Source organism: Buteo buteo, chromosome 7, assembly GCF_964188355.1.
Source record: "Buteo buteo chromosome 7, bButBut1.hap1.1, whole genome shotgun sequence".
In the NCBI taxonomy this organism is placed as follows: domain Eukaryota; kingdom Metazoa; phylum Chordata; class Aves; order Accipitriformes; family Accipitridae; genus Buteo; species Buteo buteo.
The window spans coordinates 11,618,241-11,632,730 of record NC_134177.1 but is presented as its reverse complement, the minus strand read 5'-3'; the positions used below and the strand labels follow the sequence as shown (position 1 = coordinate 11,632,730).

The window sequence follows — 14,490 nt, the reverse complement described above, 5'->3', positions numbered from 1 at the left end:
ACCGGTGCCCACCCTTGGTGCCACCCCATTGGGGATCCACATGAAACCTCCTGCTGGCGCAGGGGCCAAGTGTGCCCTGGGCCAGTGGCGAGAGCCGGCGTCGTGCCACCCCCGTGCTTTGGCATCGGTGGGTACCAACCCCTCCTGCTCGTGGGGAGCCTGCTGCCCCCGAGCAGCATCGCTGGGGCTGCTGAGCAGCAGGGAAGGGAGCGCTCCTCCCAGTTCCCAGGAATGCCTGTGCTGGGATGCCCAGGCGCCAGGTGATGGGCTGACTCTCTTGGACCGGCAAGGCCAGCTGCGCCTGCCCGTCTCCCCTGCTCTGGGCGCAGGGGTGCCGGAAGAGAGGGCTGGGAGCGGGTATCCGGTGCCGGCACCCTTCCCCCTCGGCACCTGGCACCATCCGTCTCCCGCTCCGGCCGGCAGCCGTACATCCGCTCGGCCAGGCCGGGCGGGGAGGCGGCCAGGGCCTGGCACTGCGCGAGGGCACCGTGGGCACCGCATGGGGGACCTGCCGGGGCGGCTGGCCCTGGTCGGGGCGCTGGTGCTGTCGGGTGAGCGGGGTCTTGGGCTCTTGGGCACGAGGTTGCCCCATTGCTGGGGGGTTCTGGGTTCTCTCGATGGGGTCAGTGGGGGGTGATGGTGGCAGGGTCCAAGCTGCGCACAAGTGTCCCCAGGGCTGCATTTTGGGTACTGCCTGGCAGAGTCCCGACACTGAGCATCCCTTGCGCTTCTGTCTTGGCTGTGCTACCCAGAGCCGTGTCCCTGCTGGGGCCGTGTGTGTGTGTCCGTCTGTGCACAGCGTCACTGTGTCTGTGTGTGCCTGTCTGTGTGTACAGTGCCACTGCATCTATGACCACATGTCCCTGCATATACTGGGTCCGTGTCCATGTGTGCCTCTGTGTGTGCAGCCACCTATGTGCACAGTGCCACCGTGTCTGTACCCAAGTGTCTCGTGTCTGTGTGTCCCTGTGTATGCTGGGTCTGTATCTGTGTGTCCCTCTGCGTCCATGCCCACGCGTGCCCACGTGCCCCCACATGTCCGTCATTCCTGCACGTCCCCTGCCCTTGCCCCTGTGCAGCACAGACATGCAGTGTCCTGGCCTGCTCCTGTCCCCTCCATCCTTACACCACCCTGCCCTCACCGAGCATCCCTGTGGGGTGGCACTGGGCCCAGCAACTGCCCCGGCCCCCCCCGGTTTGCCTGACCCCACACTCCCAGGCGGGCTCTGCGTGAACCAGGAGGAGCGGCTCATCCACCACCTCTTCGAGGAGAAGGGCTACGACAAGGAGGTGCGCCCCGTCATCTCCACCGACCAGGTTGTGGATGTCTACCTGGCCCTCACCCTCTCCAACCTCATCTCGCTGGTGAGACCCAGTGGGCAGTGCCCACTGTGGGGTACCCCCCCAGCCAGGCCTCAACCCCAGGGCTGGCTGGGTGGGGGGAGCCCTGAGGCTGCTGCCCTGGACCCTGGGTAGTGAGGGTTGGGGGTCCTGGACTACGGGGGGAGCGGCTGCTGGGCATGGCCCTGGCATCTCACTGCCCCACACTGTTGTTGCAGAAAGAGGTGGACGAGACGCTCACCACCAACCTATGGCTCGAGCATGTGAGTAGGGACAGGCATCATGGCATCAGTTGTGCCCAAGACACGGGCAACAGGGAGACCCAGCATGGTGAGGGGCTGACCTGGGGATCCTCCCTGCCAGGGGTGGACCGATTACCGCTTGCAGTGGAACAAATCTGAGTTTGGGGACATCGAGGTGCTCCGCTTGCCATCATACATGGTGTGGCTGCCTGAGATAGTCCTGGAGAACAAGTGAGCTGTGCCTCAGTTTCCCCTCCCTTACCACTCCGAGCTGTGCCCGATGAGTGCCCAGGGCTCCCCTTGCCCATCACCAGCCCCACCATCACCTCGGCTCTCTCCTGGCACAGCAACGATGGGCTATTTGAGATCGCCTACTACTGCAACGTCCTCATCTACAACACGGGCTATGTCTACTGGCTGCCGCCTGCCATCTTCCGCAGTGCCTGTCCCATCAATGTCGACTTCTTCCCCTTCGACTGGCAGAACTGCACCCTCAAATTCAGGTGCTGGGGGGCTGGCTGGAGCAGGACAGGGCAGGAGCGGGCAGCAGGGTGGGCATCCCGGCCTACTGTGGTGCCCACTGCTGCCAGCACCTTCCCTTGCTGTTGGGGCACAGCAAGGTGGGGGGTTGCAGGTGACTCAGTGGCCTGAGTCCGTCATACTGGAGGTCAGGGTGGGTGGGCGGTGGGTACCAAGCAGCAGGTGCAGCCCCTCACTGCCTGTCCCCCCCCGGTTGCCGGCCAGCTCGCTGGCATACAGTGCCCTGGAAATCAGCATGCACTTGAAGACAGACAATGACCCAGAGACGGGCAAGGATTACCCGGTGGAATGGATCATCATCGACCCTGAAGGCTTCACAGGTAACACTTGTGCTCTCTGCCGTGTCCTGTGGCAGTGGGACACCCTGTATGGGGCTCAGGGGCACCCTGGCATTGGGGCACCCTGCCATGGAGACACCCAAGTACCCGGGGCTTTGGCACCCTGGCACCTGACCCACCAGGCTTGGAGCTACCCAGACCCAGGACAGGGAGACCAGTGCTGGTGGGGTTGGTGAGGATGGGCATGGCGGGGGTCCCCCATTCCATGTCCTGTCCCATGTGCCCCGGCAGAAAATGGAGAATGGGAAATCATCCACCGCCCGGCCCGCAAGAACATCCACCCTGACAAGCCCCCTGAGAGCAGCGAGCACCAGGACATCACCTTCTACCTCATCATCAAGCGCAAACCGCTCTTCTATGTCATCAATATTGTCACACCCTGCATCCTCATTGCCTTCATGGCCATCCTTGTCTTCTACCTGCCCGCTGACAGTGAGTGAGCCCCGTGGCACCCACACCAGGCATGGGGGTCACCCCATGGGGCACCTCCATGTCCCACACCTGCACCAAGTCCTGGGACATGGGGACACCCCAATGCCCAGCACGGGGACATCCTGATACTGGGACACCTCCATGAAGGACACCATCGTGCCAGCCAGGCACCCTGGCAGGGGGGCACACTTGGGCACAAGATAGCCTATGTGGGACCTGGGGTACCCCCATAAATAGAAAACCCTATACAGGTCACTGTATGGTGGGACACTAGGAGGGCAATCCCGGCACTGGGAGGGGGACCTGGAGACGGGTTTGCCCTGAGCTCACCTGCTTTCCAGGTGGTGAGAAGATGACCCTGGTGATCTCAGTGCTCCTTGCCCAGTCCGTCTTCCTTCTGCTCATCTCCCAGCGCCTGCCTGCCACATCCCACGCCATCCCCCTCATCGGCAAGTGAGTCCTGGGCAGCACCGGGTGCAGTGGGGACATCGCAGGGTCCCCACAGTGCCAGAGGGCAGCTCTGCTTATGCCCAGCCCCTGTGGCAATGCCAGCTCCAGGTCCATGCCCCCCACAGGTATCTGCTTTTTATCATGCTTCTGGTGACAGCCGTGGTGGTGATCTGCGTCGTGGTCCTCAACTTCCATTTCCGCACCCCCAGCACCCACATCATGTCCGACTGGGTCAAAGAGGTGAATGGGGTGTTGGGCTGGGGTGGGTGAACTGATGGGTACAAGCATGGCACCGTGCCCCATGGAGAGCATGGGACGGCACGGACCCAGCATGGCATCGGGATGCCCCATCTGTGCCACTCCAAGGGGTTGCACACCTAGGTTGGGGGCAGAAGGTGGGGACGGGGTGGCATTGCACCGGGGAGGTGGCTGAAGGACCTGACACCCTCTCCCATGCCCCAGGTCTTCCTGGAGAGCCTGCCCCGCCTGCTGGGCATGTCGCAGCCGGCCGAGAGCCCGGTGGGCACCCCGTGCATCCGGCGCTGCAGCTCGGCTGGCTACATCGCCAAGGCGGAGGAGTACTTCAGCGTCAAGTCCCGCAGCGAGCTCATGTTCGAGAAGCAGTCAGAGCGGCACGGGCTGGCCAGCCGTGTCACCCCTGCCCGTGAGCCACGGCCCTTCTGCGGGGACATGGGGAAGGGTGGCAGAGTGGGGGTCTCTGGGGGTGGCAGCCCTTCAGAGCCTGTCTCACTGCCCCCCCTCGCCCCCAGGTTTGGTGCCGCTGGACACGGGCGAGGACCAGCTCTACGAGCACGTAAAACCCGTCGTTGATGGTGCTAACTTCATCGTCAAGCACATGCGGGAGAAAAACAGCTACAATGAGGTGGGGGCCATGGTCATGACGGGGGGAAGAGGGGGCTCCCTGTGCCCACTGTGCCCCCCACTGCCCGGCTGCTGGCTCCCTCCCCAGGAGAAGGACAACTGGAACCGCGTGGCCCGAACCCTGGACCGCCTCTGCCTCTTCCTCATCACTCCCATGCTGGTGGTGGGCACGCTCTGGATCTTCCTCATGGGCATCTACAACCACCCACCACCGCTGCCCTTCGCTGGAGACCCCTACGACTATCGGGAAGAGAACAAGCGCTTCATCTAGGGGGGTGAGGGGGCCCCATGTGCCAGCCCGCTGCTCACCTGCCTTGGCTTGGGAAAATAAAGCTGGGTACTTCTCGCCACGGGGTGCTGAGCTGGTGGCTGCTCTCGGTGCGTCCCCCTGGGCACGGTGCCCAACGCGAGTGCTGTGTGTGTGCCAGGGAGGGTGATGCCCACCTAGGGAATGGGTGCTGTTGGGTGTCCTGAGCATGGTGGTCCTCAGCTGTGGCTGGGAGGGGTGTTGTTTCCCAGAGGGGGTGTGGTGGTACCAGCCCTGCTACCCCCGTTAGGCTGGGCACTTGGGACAGGATGGGTTGGGGAAGGGGTTGGACCCCCCCAGCATAGCACCATCCCCTGCGGACCCACTGCAGTGGGCAGAGAGGCCATCAGTGCCCACATCACCCCCCCAGGCAGACCCACGAGTGTCCCTGCTGGCACACCCCATCCCGCAGCACCCAGCTGGGGGCCAAGAGCGGTGTCTTCTTCCCCGGCTCAGCAGTGAGACACAGGGGCTCCGGTTTCAGGGGGCACAGCTGACGTCCCCCACCGGCAGTGGCCCGGGACAGCTGTCACATCCTCTCCACCGAGCCAGGAATCTCACCCCCCTCCCCCTCCGGACCCCCCTACGCAGGGCCTGGCAGGATTTGGACCCCAAGGCAGGCATCACTCCCCAGGCTGACGTGATGGGACTTGCCTTCCCCTTCCCCACCCTGCACCCTGGGGGCAGCCACCACCATGGGGGGGGGGGGGACAGGGCACTGCTGGGGGTGCTTGCAGGGGGGTATTGCTTTTCCACAACCCCTGGGTGCCTGGATTTCTGCTGCTGGGCGGGGACATGGGGAAACTGAGGCACAGAGCTCATTTTGCCCCCAGACCCAGTTCCAAACCCCCCTGGCACAAAATGCCAGAGGAGCTTCCCAGCGCACTGGCATCGCCCTGCTGGTAGCGGGGGGGGGGGGGGGGGGGGGGGTGGGTGGTCACCCGTCCCTCCCCGGCCCCTGTGGCTGTTGGGAACAGCTGACGGTGGCAGGGGACAGCTGTCCTGTCCTGTCCCACCGGGCGCCAGGCCCAGAACGCTGCCGTGCGGGCGGCCGAGTGGAGCCCTGGCCCCTGCACCACCGCCATGTGCTGCTACGGCCTTCTCCTCATCCTCTGCACCCTGGCAGGTAAGGGGTGTGCACCCCGGGGGGAGGCCGGGGGGGGGGGGCACCCAGTCACCCCCCACCTTTGCCTTTGGGGGTTTGTCGCTCATGGGTGTACAGCGCCGTGCACCATCCCGCGGGGTGTCCCCATGCTGCAGCCCGCTGTTCCCCCGTCCTGCCCTGCAGATGTCCCTGGGGGGACGGGGGGGTGGGGGACGGGGGAGGGACGCACAGCCCCCACACTTGCACGTTGGGACACTGATACACACCGTCAGGCACCACAGCCGCGTGTGCACACCCACAGGAACACACGCATGGATATCCCCTCCCCATGCACACCCCCTGCCCCCCAGCAGGTCCCAGGGGCTTCGGTGGCCCTGCTGTCCCCACTCGGGAGTGCCCCCATGGCATGTGCCTTCCCCAGGTGTGGGCTGCAGGAACCAGGAGGAGAAGCTGCTCCAGGACCTCATGACCAACTACAACCGGAACCTGCGCCCAGCCCTGCGCGGGGACCAGGTCATTGATGTCACCCTCAAGCTCACCCTCACCAACCTCATCTCCCTGGTGAGAGACATCCCCTGGTCCCCAATGGCAGGGTGGGATTTGTCCCCACACGTGGGGCAGCAGGCAGAGGAGGGCAGGTCGCTAAAGCCGTCTCCTTCCTTCCTTGCCAGAATGAGCGGGAGGAGACCCTCACTACCAATGTCTGGATTGAGATGGTAAGATGCCTCACCTCCAGGCAGGACCTCCCCGGGCCACGTTTGCATCTCAGGGTGGCACCCCATGGAGGGCTGGCACCCCCTTTTGTGGGTGCCCCCAAGTGAGCCCATTTTGAGGGCAACGCGGGACAGGCAGCTCACAAGCTCCTCTGCCTTGGGGAGCACTGTGATCCCCCCTCTTTGTTCGCCTTCCCCTAGCAATGGTCCGATTATCGCCTGCGGTGGGACCCCGAGAAGTACGACGACATCCAGCTGCTGCGGGTGCCCTCCACCATGGTCTGGCTGCCTGACATCGTCCTGGAGAACAAGTAGGTGACGGGGCAAGTAGGGTTGGCAGCTGCTCCCTGGGCACGGTTTGAGGCTGAGCCCACCCTTTCCCCCCCAGCATCGACGGGACATTTGAAATCACCCTCTACACCAACGTGCTGGTGTCCCCTGACGGCAGCATCTACTGGCTGCCCCCCGCCATCTACCGCAGCGCCTGCGCCATCCACGTCACCTATTTCCCCTTCGACTGGCAGAACTGCACCATGGTCTTTCAGTGAGCACCGGCTGGGCACGCGTGGGCATCGTGGCAGGTCATCCTGGGACACAAGGGATCAGTATGGGATGTCCACCTTCACCCTGGGGCAATGAGCCCCTGGGCAGACAAGTGCCACCTACTTGTCCCCTGGCACCCTATCGGTGGCAGGAGTCACCTTGGCCAAGCCAAGCACCCCAAAGCAGAGCTGGCGGTGGCCAGCATGACCTGGTGCCACACTGGCACCCTTTGGCCATCCAGCCTGCTGCATGCCAGCCTGTGCCACCCCCTCATCCCTCCCCAGGTCCCAGACGTACAGCGCCAATGAAATCAACCTGCTGCTGACGGTGGAGGAAGGCCAGACCGTGGAGTGGATCTCCATTGACCCCGAGGCTTTCACAGGTAACACCGTGGCCACCCCCGTGGCACAAGAGCATCCCGCCATGGGGGGCATGCAACAGGCCTGGTGCTACACTGGTGGCTGCCAAAAGCAGGGCTGTGGGGGGGCTATTAGCAGCTCCCACCATTACATGGGCACTTAAGTTATTAGTGGAAGCAGGAGTGTGGGAGAGATTTGTTTTTCTAACCCTCCCCGGCTCCGGGCTCTCACCGCCTGGCAGCCGCTCCTGGAGAGCACCGCTCCTGGGAGCTTGATTGATGCTGGGAACGTAGCTGTCACGGCCAAACGATGACGTTTTCCATCACATTTTAATTGCATATTGAAGGAACAAAATGCTTTTTGGGCAGCGAGATTTATTTTTTCATTACCAGCCTGAGCCACGATCTTGATTGGGAAAAATCTATCGCTCCTGCAGACGGCGGGGGAAAACAGTGTGCCGTCACCCAGCGTCATGCTTGGCTTCCCCCCGCAGCACCCTGGGGGCAGGGAGATGGGGGGACCCCATCCCCACCTGTAATGTCCTGGGAGGCCCCAAGGGGCTCCAGGTGCCCCATATGTGCCTGGCTGCCCCCTCCAAAAGCTTTTTGGGGTATTTTGCTCAGGCACCCAGGTATGCTGTGTGGTGCTCACCCTCCTCCCCAGCAGCTCTAGCACCTTTCCCCACACCATGCCCAGCCTGGGTGCTCCATGGGGCCCACGCCAATCACCAGCCCTCCCCTTCCTTCCCCCCTGGGCCGGGGGGCTGGCAGCCCCAGTGCCCCCCGCAGGGCGGTGGGACTCACATGGCACCACTGCACGGCAGAGAACGGCGAATGGGCCATCAAGCACCGCCCTGCTCGGAAGATCATCAATTCAGAGCACTTCACCCCAGATGACACCCAGTACCAGCAGGTCATCTTTTACCTCATCATCCAGCGCAAGCCACTCTTCTACATCATCAACATCATCGTGCCCTGCGTCCTCATCTCTGCCATGGCTGTGCTGGTCTACTTTCTGCCCGCCAAAGGTATGCACTGGTGCCAGGGGCACGGGGATGTGCAAGGGGGGCAGTGACAGGCGAGGGAGGGCTCTGTCCCCTCTGTGCTTGGGGACCATTAGTGCCACCTCTCACCCACTCCTGTGATATTTGTGGGGGGGGTTGTATATTTCCAGGTACCCCACGGTTAAAGCTTCATGGCAGAACTTGGCCAGTTCAGCTTTGGGGTGGGGGCTTTTTGCCAAAGGAGGGCAATGCCCACACCAGTGCCCCGAGCCAACCTCTGCCTTCCCCCCTCCTTGGCAGCGGGTGGGCAGAAATGCACTGTCTCCATCAATGTCCTCCTGGCCCAGACCGTCTTCCTCTTCCTCATTGCCCAGAAGGTGCCCGAGACTTCCCAGGCTGTGCCTCTCATCGGGAAGTAAGTGATGCGCAGGGACAGTGGTGTCACACTGTGCCAGCGGGGTCTCTGGGTGCTGTGCAGCAGCCAGTGCCCAGGGACAGGACCCTGGCACAGAAATAACCCCCAGCCCAGGTGAGGCTGGCACAGGGCTACCACATGCCCGTGTCCCACTGCCGGTCCCCAGTTTCTAGCCCAGGAGGGCACTGAGAAGGACCTTGTGGGCCCATCGCTTGTGACCCAGCAGACCCATGTGAGGCCCCATACTCCCTCCCCAGGTACCTGACCTTCCTCATGGTGGTGACGGTGGTGATCGTGGTGAACGCTGTCATTGTCCTCAACATCTCACTGAGAACGCCCAACACTCACTCCATGTCCCAGAGAGTGCGCCAGGTACCCACCGTCATCCCCCTACCCCTTATACATGGGGAATGGTGTGGGTATTTGGGGCCTGAGGCCATGCCCCTCACGGAGTGGGGTGGTGGGCATGCCTTCATCTGAGTGCAAGTCCTGGCACAAAGAGGGACCACCCAGATGTCCTCAAGGGACCACACTGTGCCACCAAATCCCTCCAAGACACTCCGAACACTGGGGAGCAGCAGGTGCCAACACACCCAGCATCCCAGTGGCACAGGGGTACTCCATGGGGATGCTCCAGGCAATGTGAGGGGACCCAATTGCACCCATTAGGAGCCCTGGGTGGTGGTGGTGGGGTCAGGTCTCCACGGGTGGCATTGTGCCCAGGTGTGCCTGCACCTCCTGCCTCGTTACCTGGGCATGCACATGCCAGAGGAGACACCAGGGCCTCCACGAGCCATCCGGAGACGCAGCTCCTTGGGTCTCATGGTGAAAGCTGATGAGTACATGCTCTGGAAAGCCCGGACTGAGCTGCTCTTCGAGAAGCAGAAGGAGAGGGACGGTCTGATGAAAACTGTGCTGGAGAAGATTGGTGAGTGCCCCCGGGGGATTGGCACCTCCCCACGAGGCTGGGCGATGTGCCAGGTGGCCGGGCTCTCACTGGTGCCCGCTGTGCTGGCTCCACTGCTTGTAGGACGTGGCCTGGAGAGCGGCAGTGCCCAGGACTTCTGCCAGAGCCTGGAGGAGGCAGGGCCCGAGATCCGCGCCTGCGTGGACGCCTGCAACCACATTGCCAATGCCACGCGGGAGCAGAACGACTTCAGTAGTGTGAGTCGGGGCCGGGGGAAGAGGGACCCGCATGGGGGGCAGTGGGCACAGCCCTCACCCTCCTCCTCATGCCACTGGCAGGAGAGTGAAGAGTGGATCCTGGTGGGACGGGTGATCGACCGTGTCTGCTTCTTCATCATGGCCTCCCTCTTTGTGTGCGGCACTATCGGCATCTTCCTCATGGCTCACTTCAATCAGGCGCCTGCCCTGCCCTTCCCCGGGGACCCCAAGCAGTACCTGCCACAGTGATGCCCACAGGTGCCCGCCAGCCCTCTTGCTGCTGGGACCGCCAGAGCCAGGGGCTGGGTGCCCCCAAACCAGCCCACCAGGAAGAGATCCCTGTGGGCACAGCAGATCCTGGTGCCAAGCACAGTGCTGGAGGAGGACTGGGGGTGATGGGGCTCTGCCAGCCCCCAGCAGTGGTGGTGATGGGAAAGGGGGGAACATGGGGTGGCCATGCTGCGCTGAATGTGGAAGTAAAGCCTGTGGCAGTCTCAGGAGCCTCCATGGCATCATTGCTGTGTGCCCACTGATGGGGTTACCCCTCTTGGACACGCTGGATGTGCCACCTGTGCAGGCTGGCCACAGACCTCTAAGCCACAGACTCCTGTCCCAGCACCCTACAAGGGTGCTGAGAGGCGAGACAAGGGTGAACTGGAGCAGAGTCAGGCATCTGATGGGCCACGCATGAGTGCTGGCAGCCGGAGCCATGTTATTCCACTGCAAATTCACAGCTTCAAGCCCAGGGCAAATGGGGCCTCTAGCATCCCCTGCCATGGCAATGGTGGTAACAGGGCAGGAATCACAAACACAGCCTCCCATCCCAGGTCAGCAAGGGAGCCACAGATGGGATTAGGGGCAGGTAATTCCTCCCTCCATTTATGCCCCAGCCATGGCCCTTGGGAGCAGCTGAATTGCTGTCCCTGCTCCCTAGCAAGCAGCTGGGGGTGGGAAGACCCTGGGCCACCAGGCACCCAAACCCCCTCAGGGATGGGTGCCCCTTGGCACCCACCTTGCTACTGAGCATCATTACATGACTCCCTCCCCTGCCAGCCCTCCTTGGCCCACGGGATCATCTCTGTCAAGCATGGCCCCTTCCCCTCACCCCAGCGATGCCACATCCCCCTCATGCCCCTCACTGACCTCTGGGGCCCCCACGGCTTTGTCCCTGCTGGCGGGGGAGATGCAGGAGGTCAGCCTAGGAACAGTGGCAGCGTCTGCTCCTCTGTGGTCCAGCTCACACCACCTGTGCCCGGCTCCAGGACGTGCTGTGTCTCCATCAGCCTCACTGTCCCAGCACCCCACTGCTGCTGCTGGGAGAAAACCGGCTGGTTACTGCCTGCAACTGGCTCCTGGCACTGCTGGCACAGATAGAGGAGGGAGGCAAACACCCAGCAGCTGAGACATCACCTCTTGGACACCTGCAGCCTGGCCATGGCCCAGAGCCACCCTCTGGCTGTGCCAGCCTGCCTGTGCTCTCTGCAAAGTGACTTTTCCTGCCTCATCCCCGGGAGGTGCGTGATGCCCACGGCACTGCAACCAGGTGGATCTGGCGTTGCAGGCTGGCACCTTGAAGCAAGCAGGGATGGTGTCCACCAACAGAGGCAAGGGTGCCCAGAGGAGCTCACCAAGCACCCAGAGCCCTGCCTGGGTCCCCTCCCATGGAGGCAGCCCTGTGGCCATGTTCTGGGTGAGGTGACCAGGTCCTGGGGCACCATACTCCTCCCAGCCACAGCCTTCTTGCTGGTGAGTGACAGCACTGCACAGCACTCCTGTCCCCCCACAGCCACCACACGGCTGTGTCCTCTCTCCAGCCCCACAGTGGCTGAAGGGACAGGCTGCCCTGGCCAAGCGTCCCCAGCCCTACAAGAGCCAGGAGCTGCCGTAAGCTGCCCAAACCATAGCACCAGGCATGTCCCCAGCCCCTGGGCTCTCCCTCCCCAGGAAGGTGCAGAATTAATAAGCTCTGCTCTGTCTTTGCCTGGCCGTTTCCCACTGATTCCTGGGTCCCCGTTGCCCTGCTGCCAGTCCCCAGGGCAAGGGGGCTCTGAACAGGGCCAGGTACTGTCACCCACTTCTCCCTGCTCCGCAGAGCTGCTGCTTCTTCCAGGTGAGCTCAGTCCCTGGCATGTCCATAGAGCACAGAAAGGGACGAGCTCTTCCAGCCTGCCCGGAGCACATGACTGAGACCACATTCTCCACCATCCCCAAGCAGTGGTTTTACCTGTCCTCCGGAGGTCCCTGGGGTTTATCACCACACCAGAGACAAGGACAAAACCAAAAGCAGTAGCCAGGATGCCACAGGTCTCGGGCAGCAGATGCGCCTTGCAGGATCCAGTGGGGGAACACCTAGCAGGTCACCAGATCCAGAGCTAGCAGGGTGCTGGGGGGAGTGCATGAGAGAAGAAAAGCTCCCCCAGCCCAGCATCAGCCCCACGGGCCCATGCCCCATCAAGAAGCACTAAGACAGGGCAACGTCAGCCTCCAAGCATCCCCCAACTGCTCCACTCCAAAACTGGGGACTCCTTCTCTCTGTGGGCCGAGAAGCAGATTTCCTCCTTAGCTCCAGCTCAGAGACACCCAGTGTACCCCCCGCTAAGCCCCCCAGCCAAGCCCAGCCCAGCCCAGCCATCAGCTCCCACTTGACTAGCCACAGGTAGACACCCAGTTCCCATGAACCCACCATGGCCCAGCATCCCCTTAGGAAAGAAGGGCCCTGGGGCTGGACTCCAGGACTCAAAGGGGTTCAAAGCCCTGCCTGTTTCCCCAAAGGCCACTATGCATGGATCTGAGGAAATTTAAGGGTGGACAAAGCCTTCAGGATGAGCAAAGCAGGGAAAGTCATGACTCACTGCAGATTTGGAACTCCCAAGGCTCCAGGCTTGCTTCCTGAATGAAGAGGATCTGAAACCTTTTTCTAGAGCATGACAGAGGTTCCTCCCCTCCCAAACAACCGCATGGCTATCTTTTCACCACTTTTATTAGCAGGATACAGTAGACTACAACCCAAAAGCCCTGCTCAAAAAAAAGTCTGGCTCCATCCCTCTCCAAGCCATAGGAGGCACCAAACCTGGTGCTTGGCACTGATCAAACACTGCTTTTCTTGTGACCTCAGGAAAAGTTGTAGCCTTAAAGAGGACAAACTCCATGCCCCAGCCAGCTCACTCCCTTCAAGGCTGAGGAAGAGGAACCAGTGCTGATTTCCTCCAAATCTCAATCACAGTGGCAGCGGGAGGAGACGAACAGCCTCCCAGGGAAGGACTTCCACAGCCCACTCAGAAAGCATATTTAAGGGCGAACACAGCAGGACTGCAGCATTTTCAGATTTAATAGCAAGCCTGCACTCATCAGCACCAGCTTAGACACGGGGCATCAGAAGCGAGAAGTGGGCGAGTACATGAAATAGCAGAGGTGGACGTGACGCGCAGCTGGGCACAACAACAGGACTAAAGCCCTAAGTGATGTCATCTGCAAGAAGCTAAATGCGCTGTGAATAAAAGGAGCCTGCAGCTAGTATTTCAGCCTTGCCTTGCAAGGCTATTTTTGCTTAGATTGCCAAAATGTAATTACAACTAAATCCCCCCTAACAAATACTGGAGAGCAGCAGGGGAGAGTTGTATTTAAAAGGAATTTTAAGTAGCAGCCGTAGTAGTACCTGATCGCAGCGGGGAAAACAAACTGCGCCTGGAAAAGAGCATTTGGTTGTGAGCTTGTGACAAACAAGTGGCAAGAGCTGGAATAGGACCGTGGGGTCTCAAGAAACACAGAGAGAGATGCCACCTCAGCACGGGGAACTGCCCTGCTCCCTGCCCAGCCAGGTGCCAGCAGGCACAAACTGCCTGACCACAGGGAGCAGTTAGTCATCGCTGTCAGTGCGCTGAATGTTTCTAGATACAGCCTAGGACTGACACCCTCAATATTCAAGGGAAAACAAACCCTTCAGAAGACTGAGTATTTTAAACTGTTTTCACTGCCGGTCCTGGCTGCTTTCAGTCTAGACTTCAATAATAACACAAGGAATTTGCAATTGGAGTCATGAGGCTGAAGGTCTCCCGGTCCCCAACGCTGGTAATCATCCCAGACATGGGCCACTAGTTCTGCAGTCGTGACCAAATTGGCCCAAGCAGCTCCTTCTCCTGAGGGACTGTGCAGAGCACGTAGGGCAGGAGATGTGCCCCATCTCTGGCCGCAGCCTCCCCTCCTGGGCCTGATGTAAAGGCTCTATTAAAAACAAAAAGGCAATTGTGCGATTCCCCAAGGAAAAGGGGAAAAGGCTGGAGCTGTTAATGAGTACAATTAGTGTTGTAGTCAAGCAGAATCAGAGGAAATAATTAGCTCCTATTGTTTCCGTGGCATCTGAATTGCAGCCATGCTGGCTTTCCAGGCAACAATCCATCAGACTAGCCTAACCCCACAGGACAGGAGACGGGGTCACTCCCAGCCCCTCTTATGGCCACAGCTTTCACGCAGCTATAAGCAGCAGCCTAGGCCACCACCCTCTTCTGCTACATCCACTGGGGGTCCAGTTTCCCAGATGGCTGGAGACTTGCAAACCTCAGCGCAGCCCAGAAGCATGCATAGCCCTGCATTCAGCCTTTCCTTGGATCCAACACAGGGCAGCACTGCTGGCTCTCTACTGAGACAGCCAGAGTCAAG

At 61.3% G+C, this 14,490-nt stretch overlaps 2 protein-coding genes across 2 annotated transcripts; both read left to right on the top strand.

Moving 5' to 3' along the window:
• Positions 1 to 395: 395 nt before the first annotated feature.
• CHRND (cholinergic receptor nicotinic delta subunit) lies at positions 396 to 4,575 on the top strand. Its single transcript, XM_075033213.1, has 12 exons — positions 396 to 551; positions 1,220 to 1,365; positions 1,560 to 1,604; positions 1,705 to 1,814; positions 1,931 to 2,086; positions 2,328 to 2,443; positions 2,693 to 2,893; positions 3,235 to 3,346; positions 3,469 to 3,583; positions 3,806 to 4,007; positions 4,114 to 4,226; positions 4,314 to 4,575. Exons 1-12 carry the CDS (start codon positions 500 to 502, stop codon positions 4,494 to 4,496), a joined length of 1,551 nt encoding a protein of 516 aa, XP_074889314.1. The 5' UTR covers positions 396 to 499; the 3' UTR covers positions 4,497 to 4,575.
• A 929-nt stretch (positions 4,576 to 5,504) lies between these two features.
• Positions 5,505 to 10,358, top strand: CHRNG (cholinergic receptor nicotinic gamma subunit). The gene is made up of 12 exons (XM_075031546.1): positions 5,505 to 5,658; positions 6,059 to 6,198; positions 6,309 to 6,353; positions 6,552 to 6,661; positions 6,739 to 6,894; positions 7,178 to 7,275; positions 8,076 to 8,279; positions 8,556 to 8,670; positions 8,928 to 9,042; positions 9,394 to 9,598; positions 9,701 to 9,834; positions 9,916 to 10,358. Exons 1-12 carry the CDS (start codon positions 5,616 to 5,618, stop codon positions 10,081 to 10,083), a joined length of 1,533 nt encoding a protein of 510 aa, XP_074887647.1. The 5' UTR covers positions 5,505 to 5,615; the 3' UTR covers positions 10,084 to 10,358.
• The last annotated feature ends 4,132 nt before the right edge of the window (positions 10,359 to 14,490 follow it).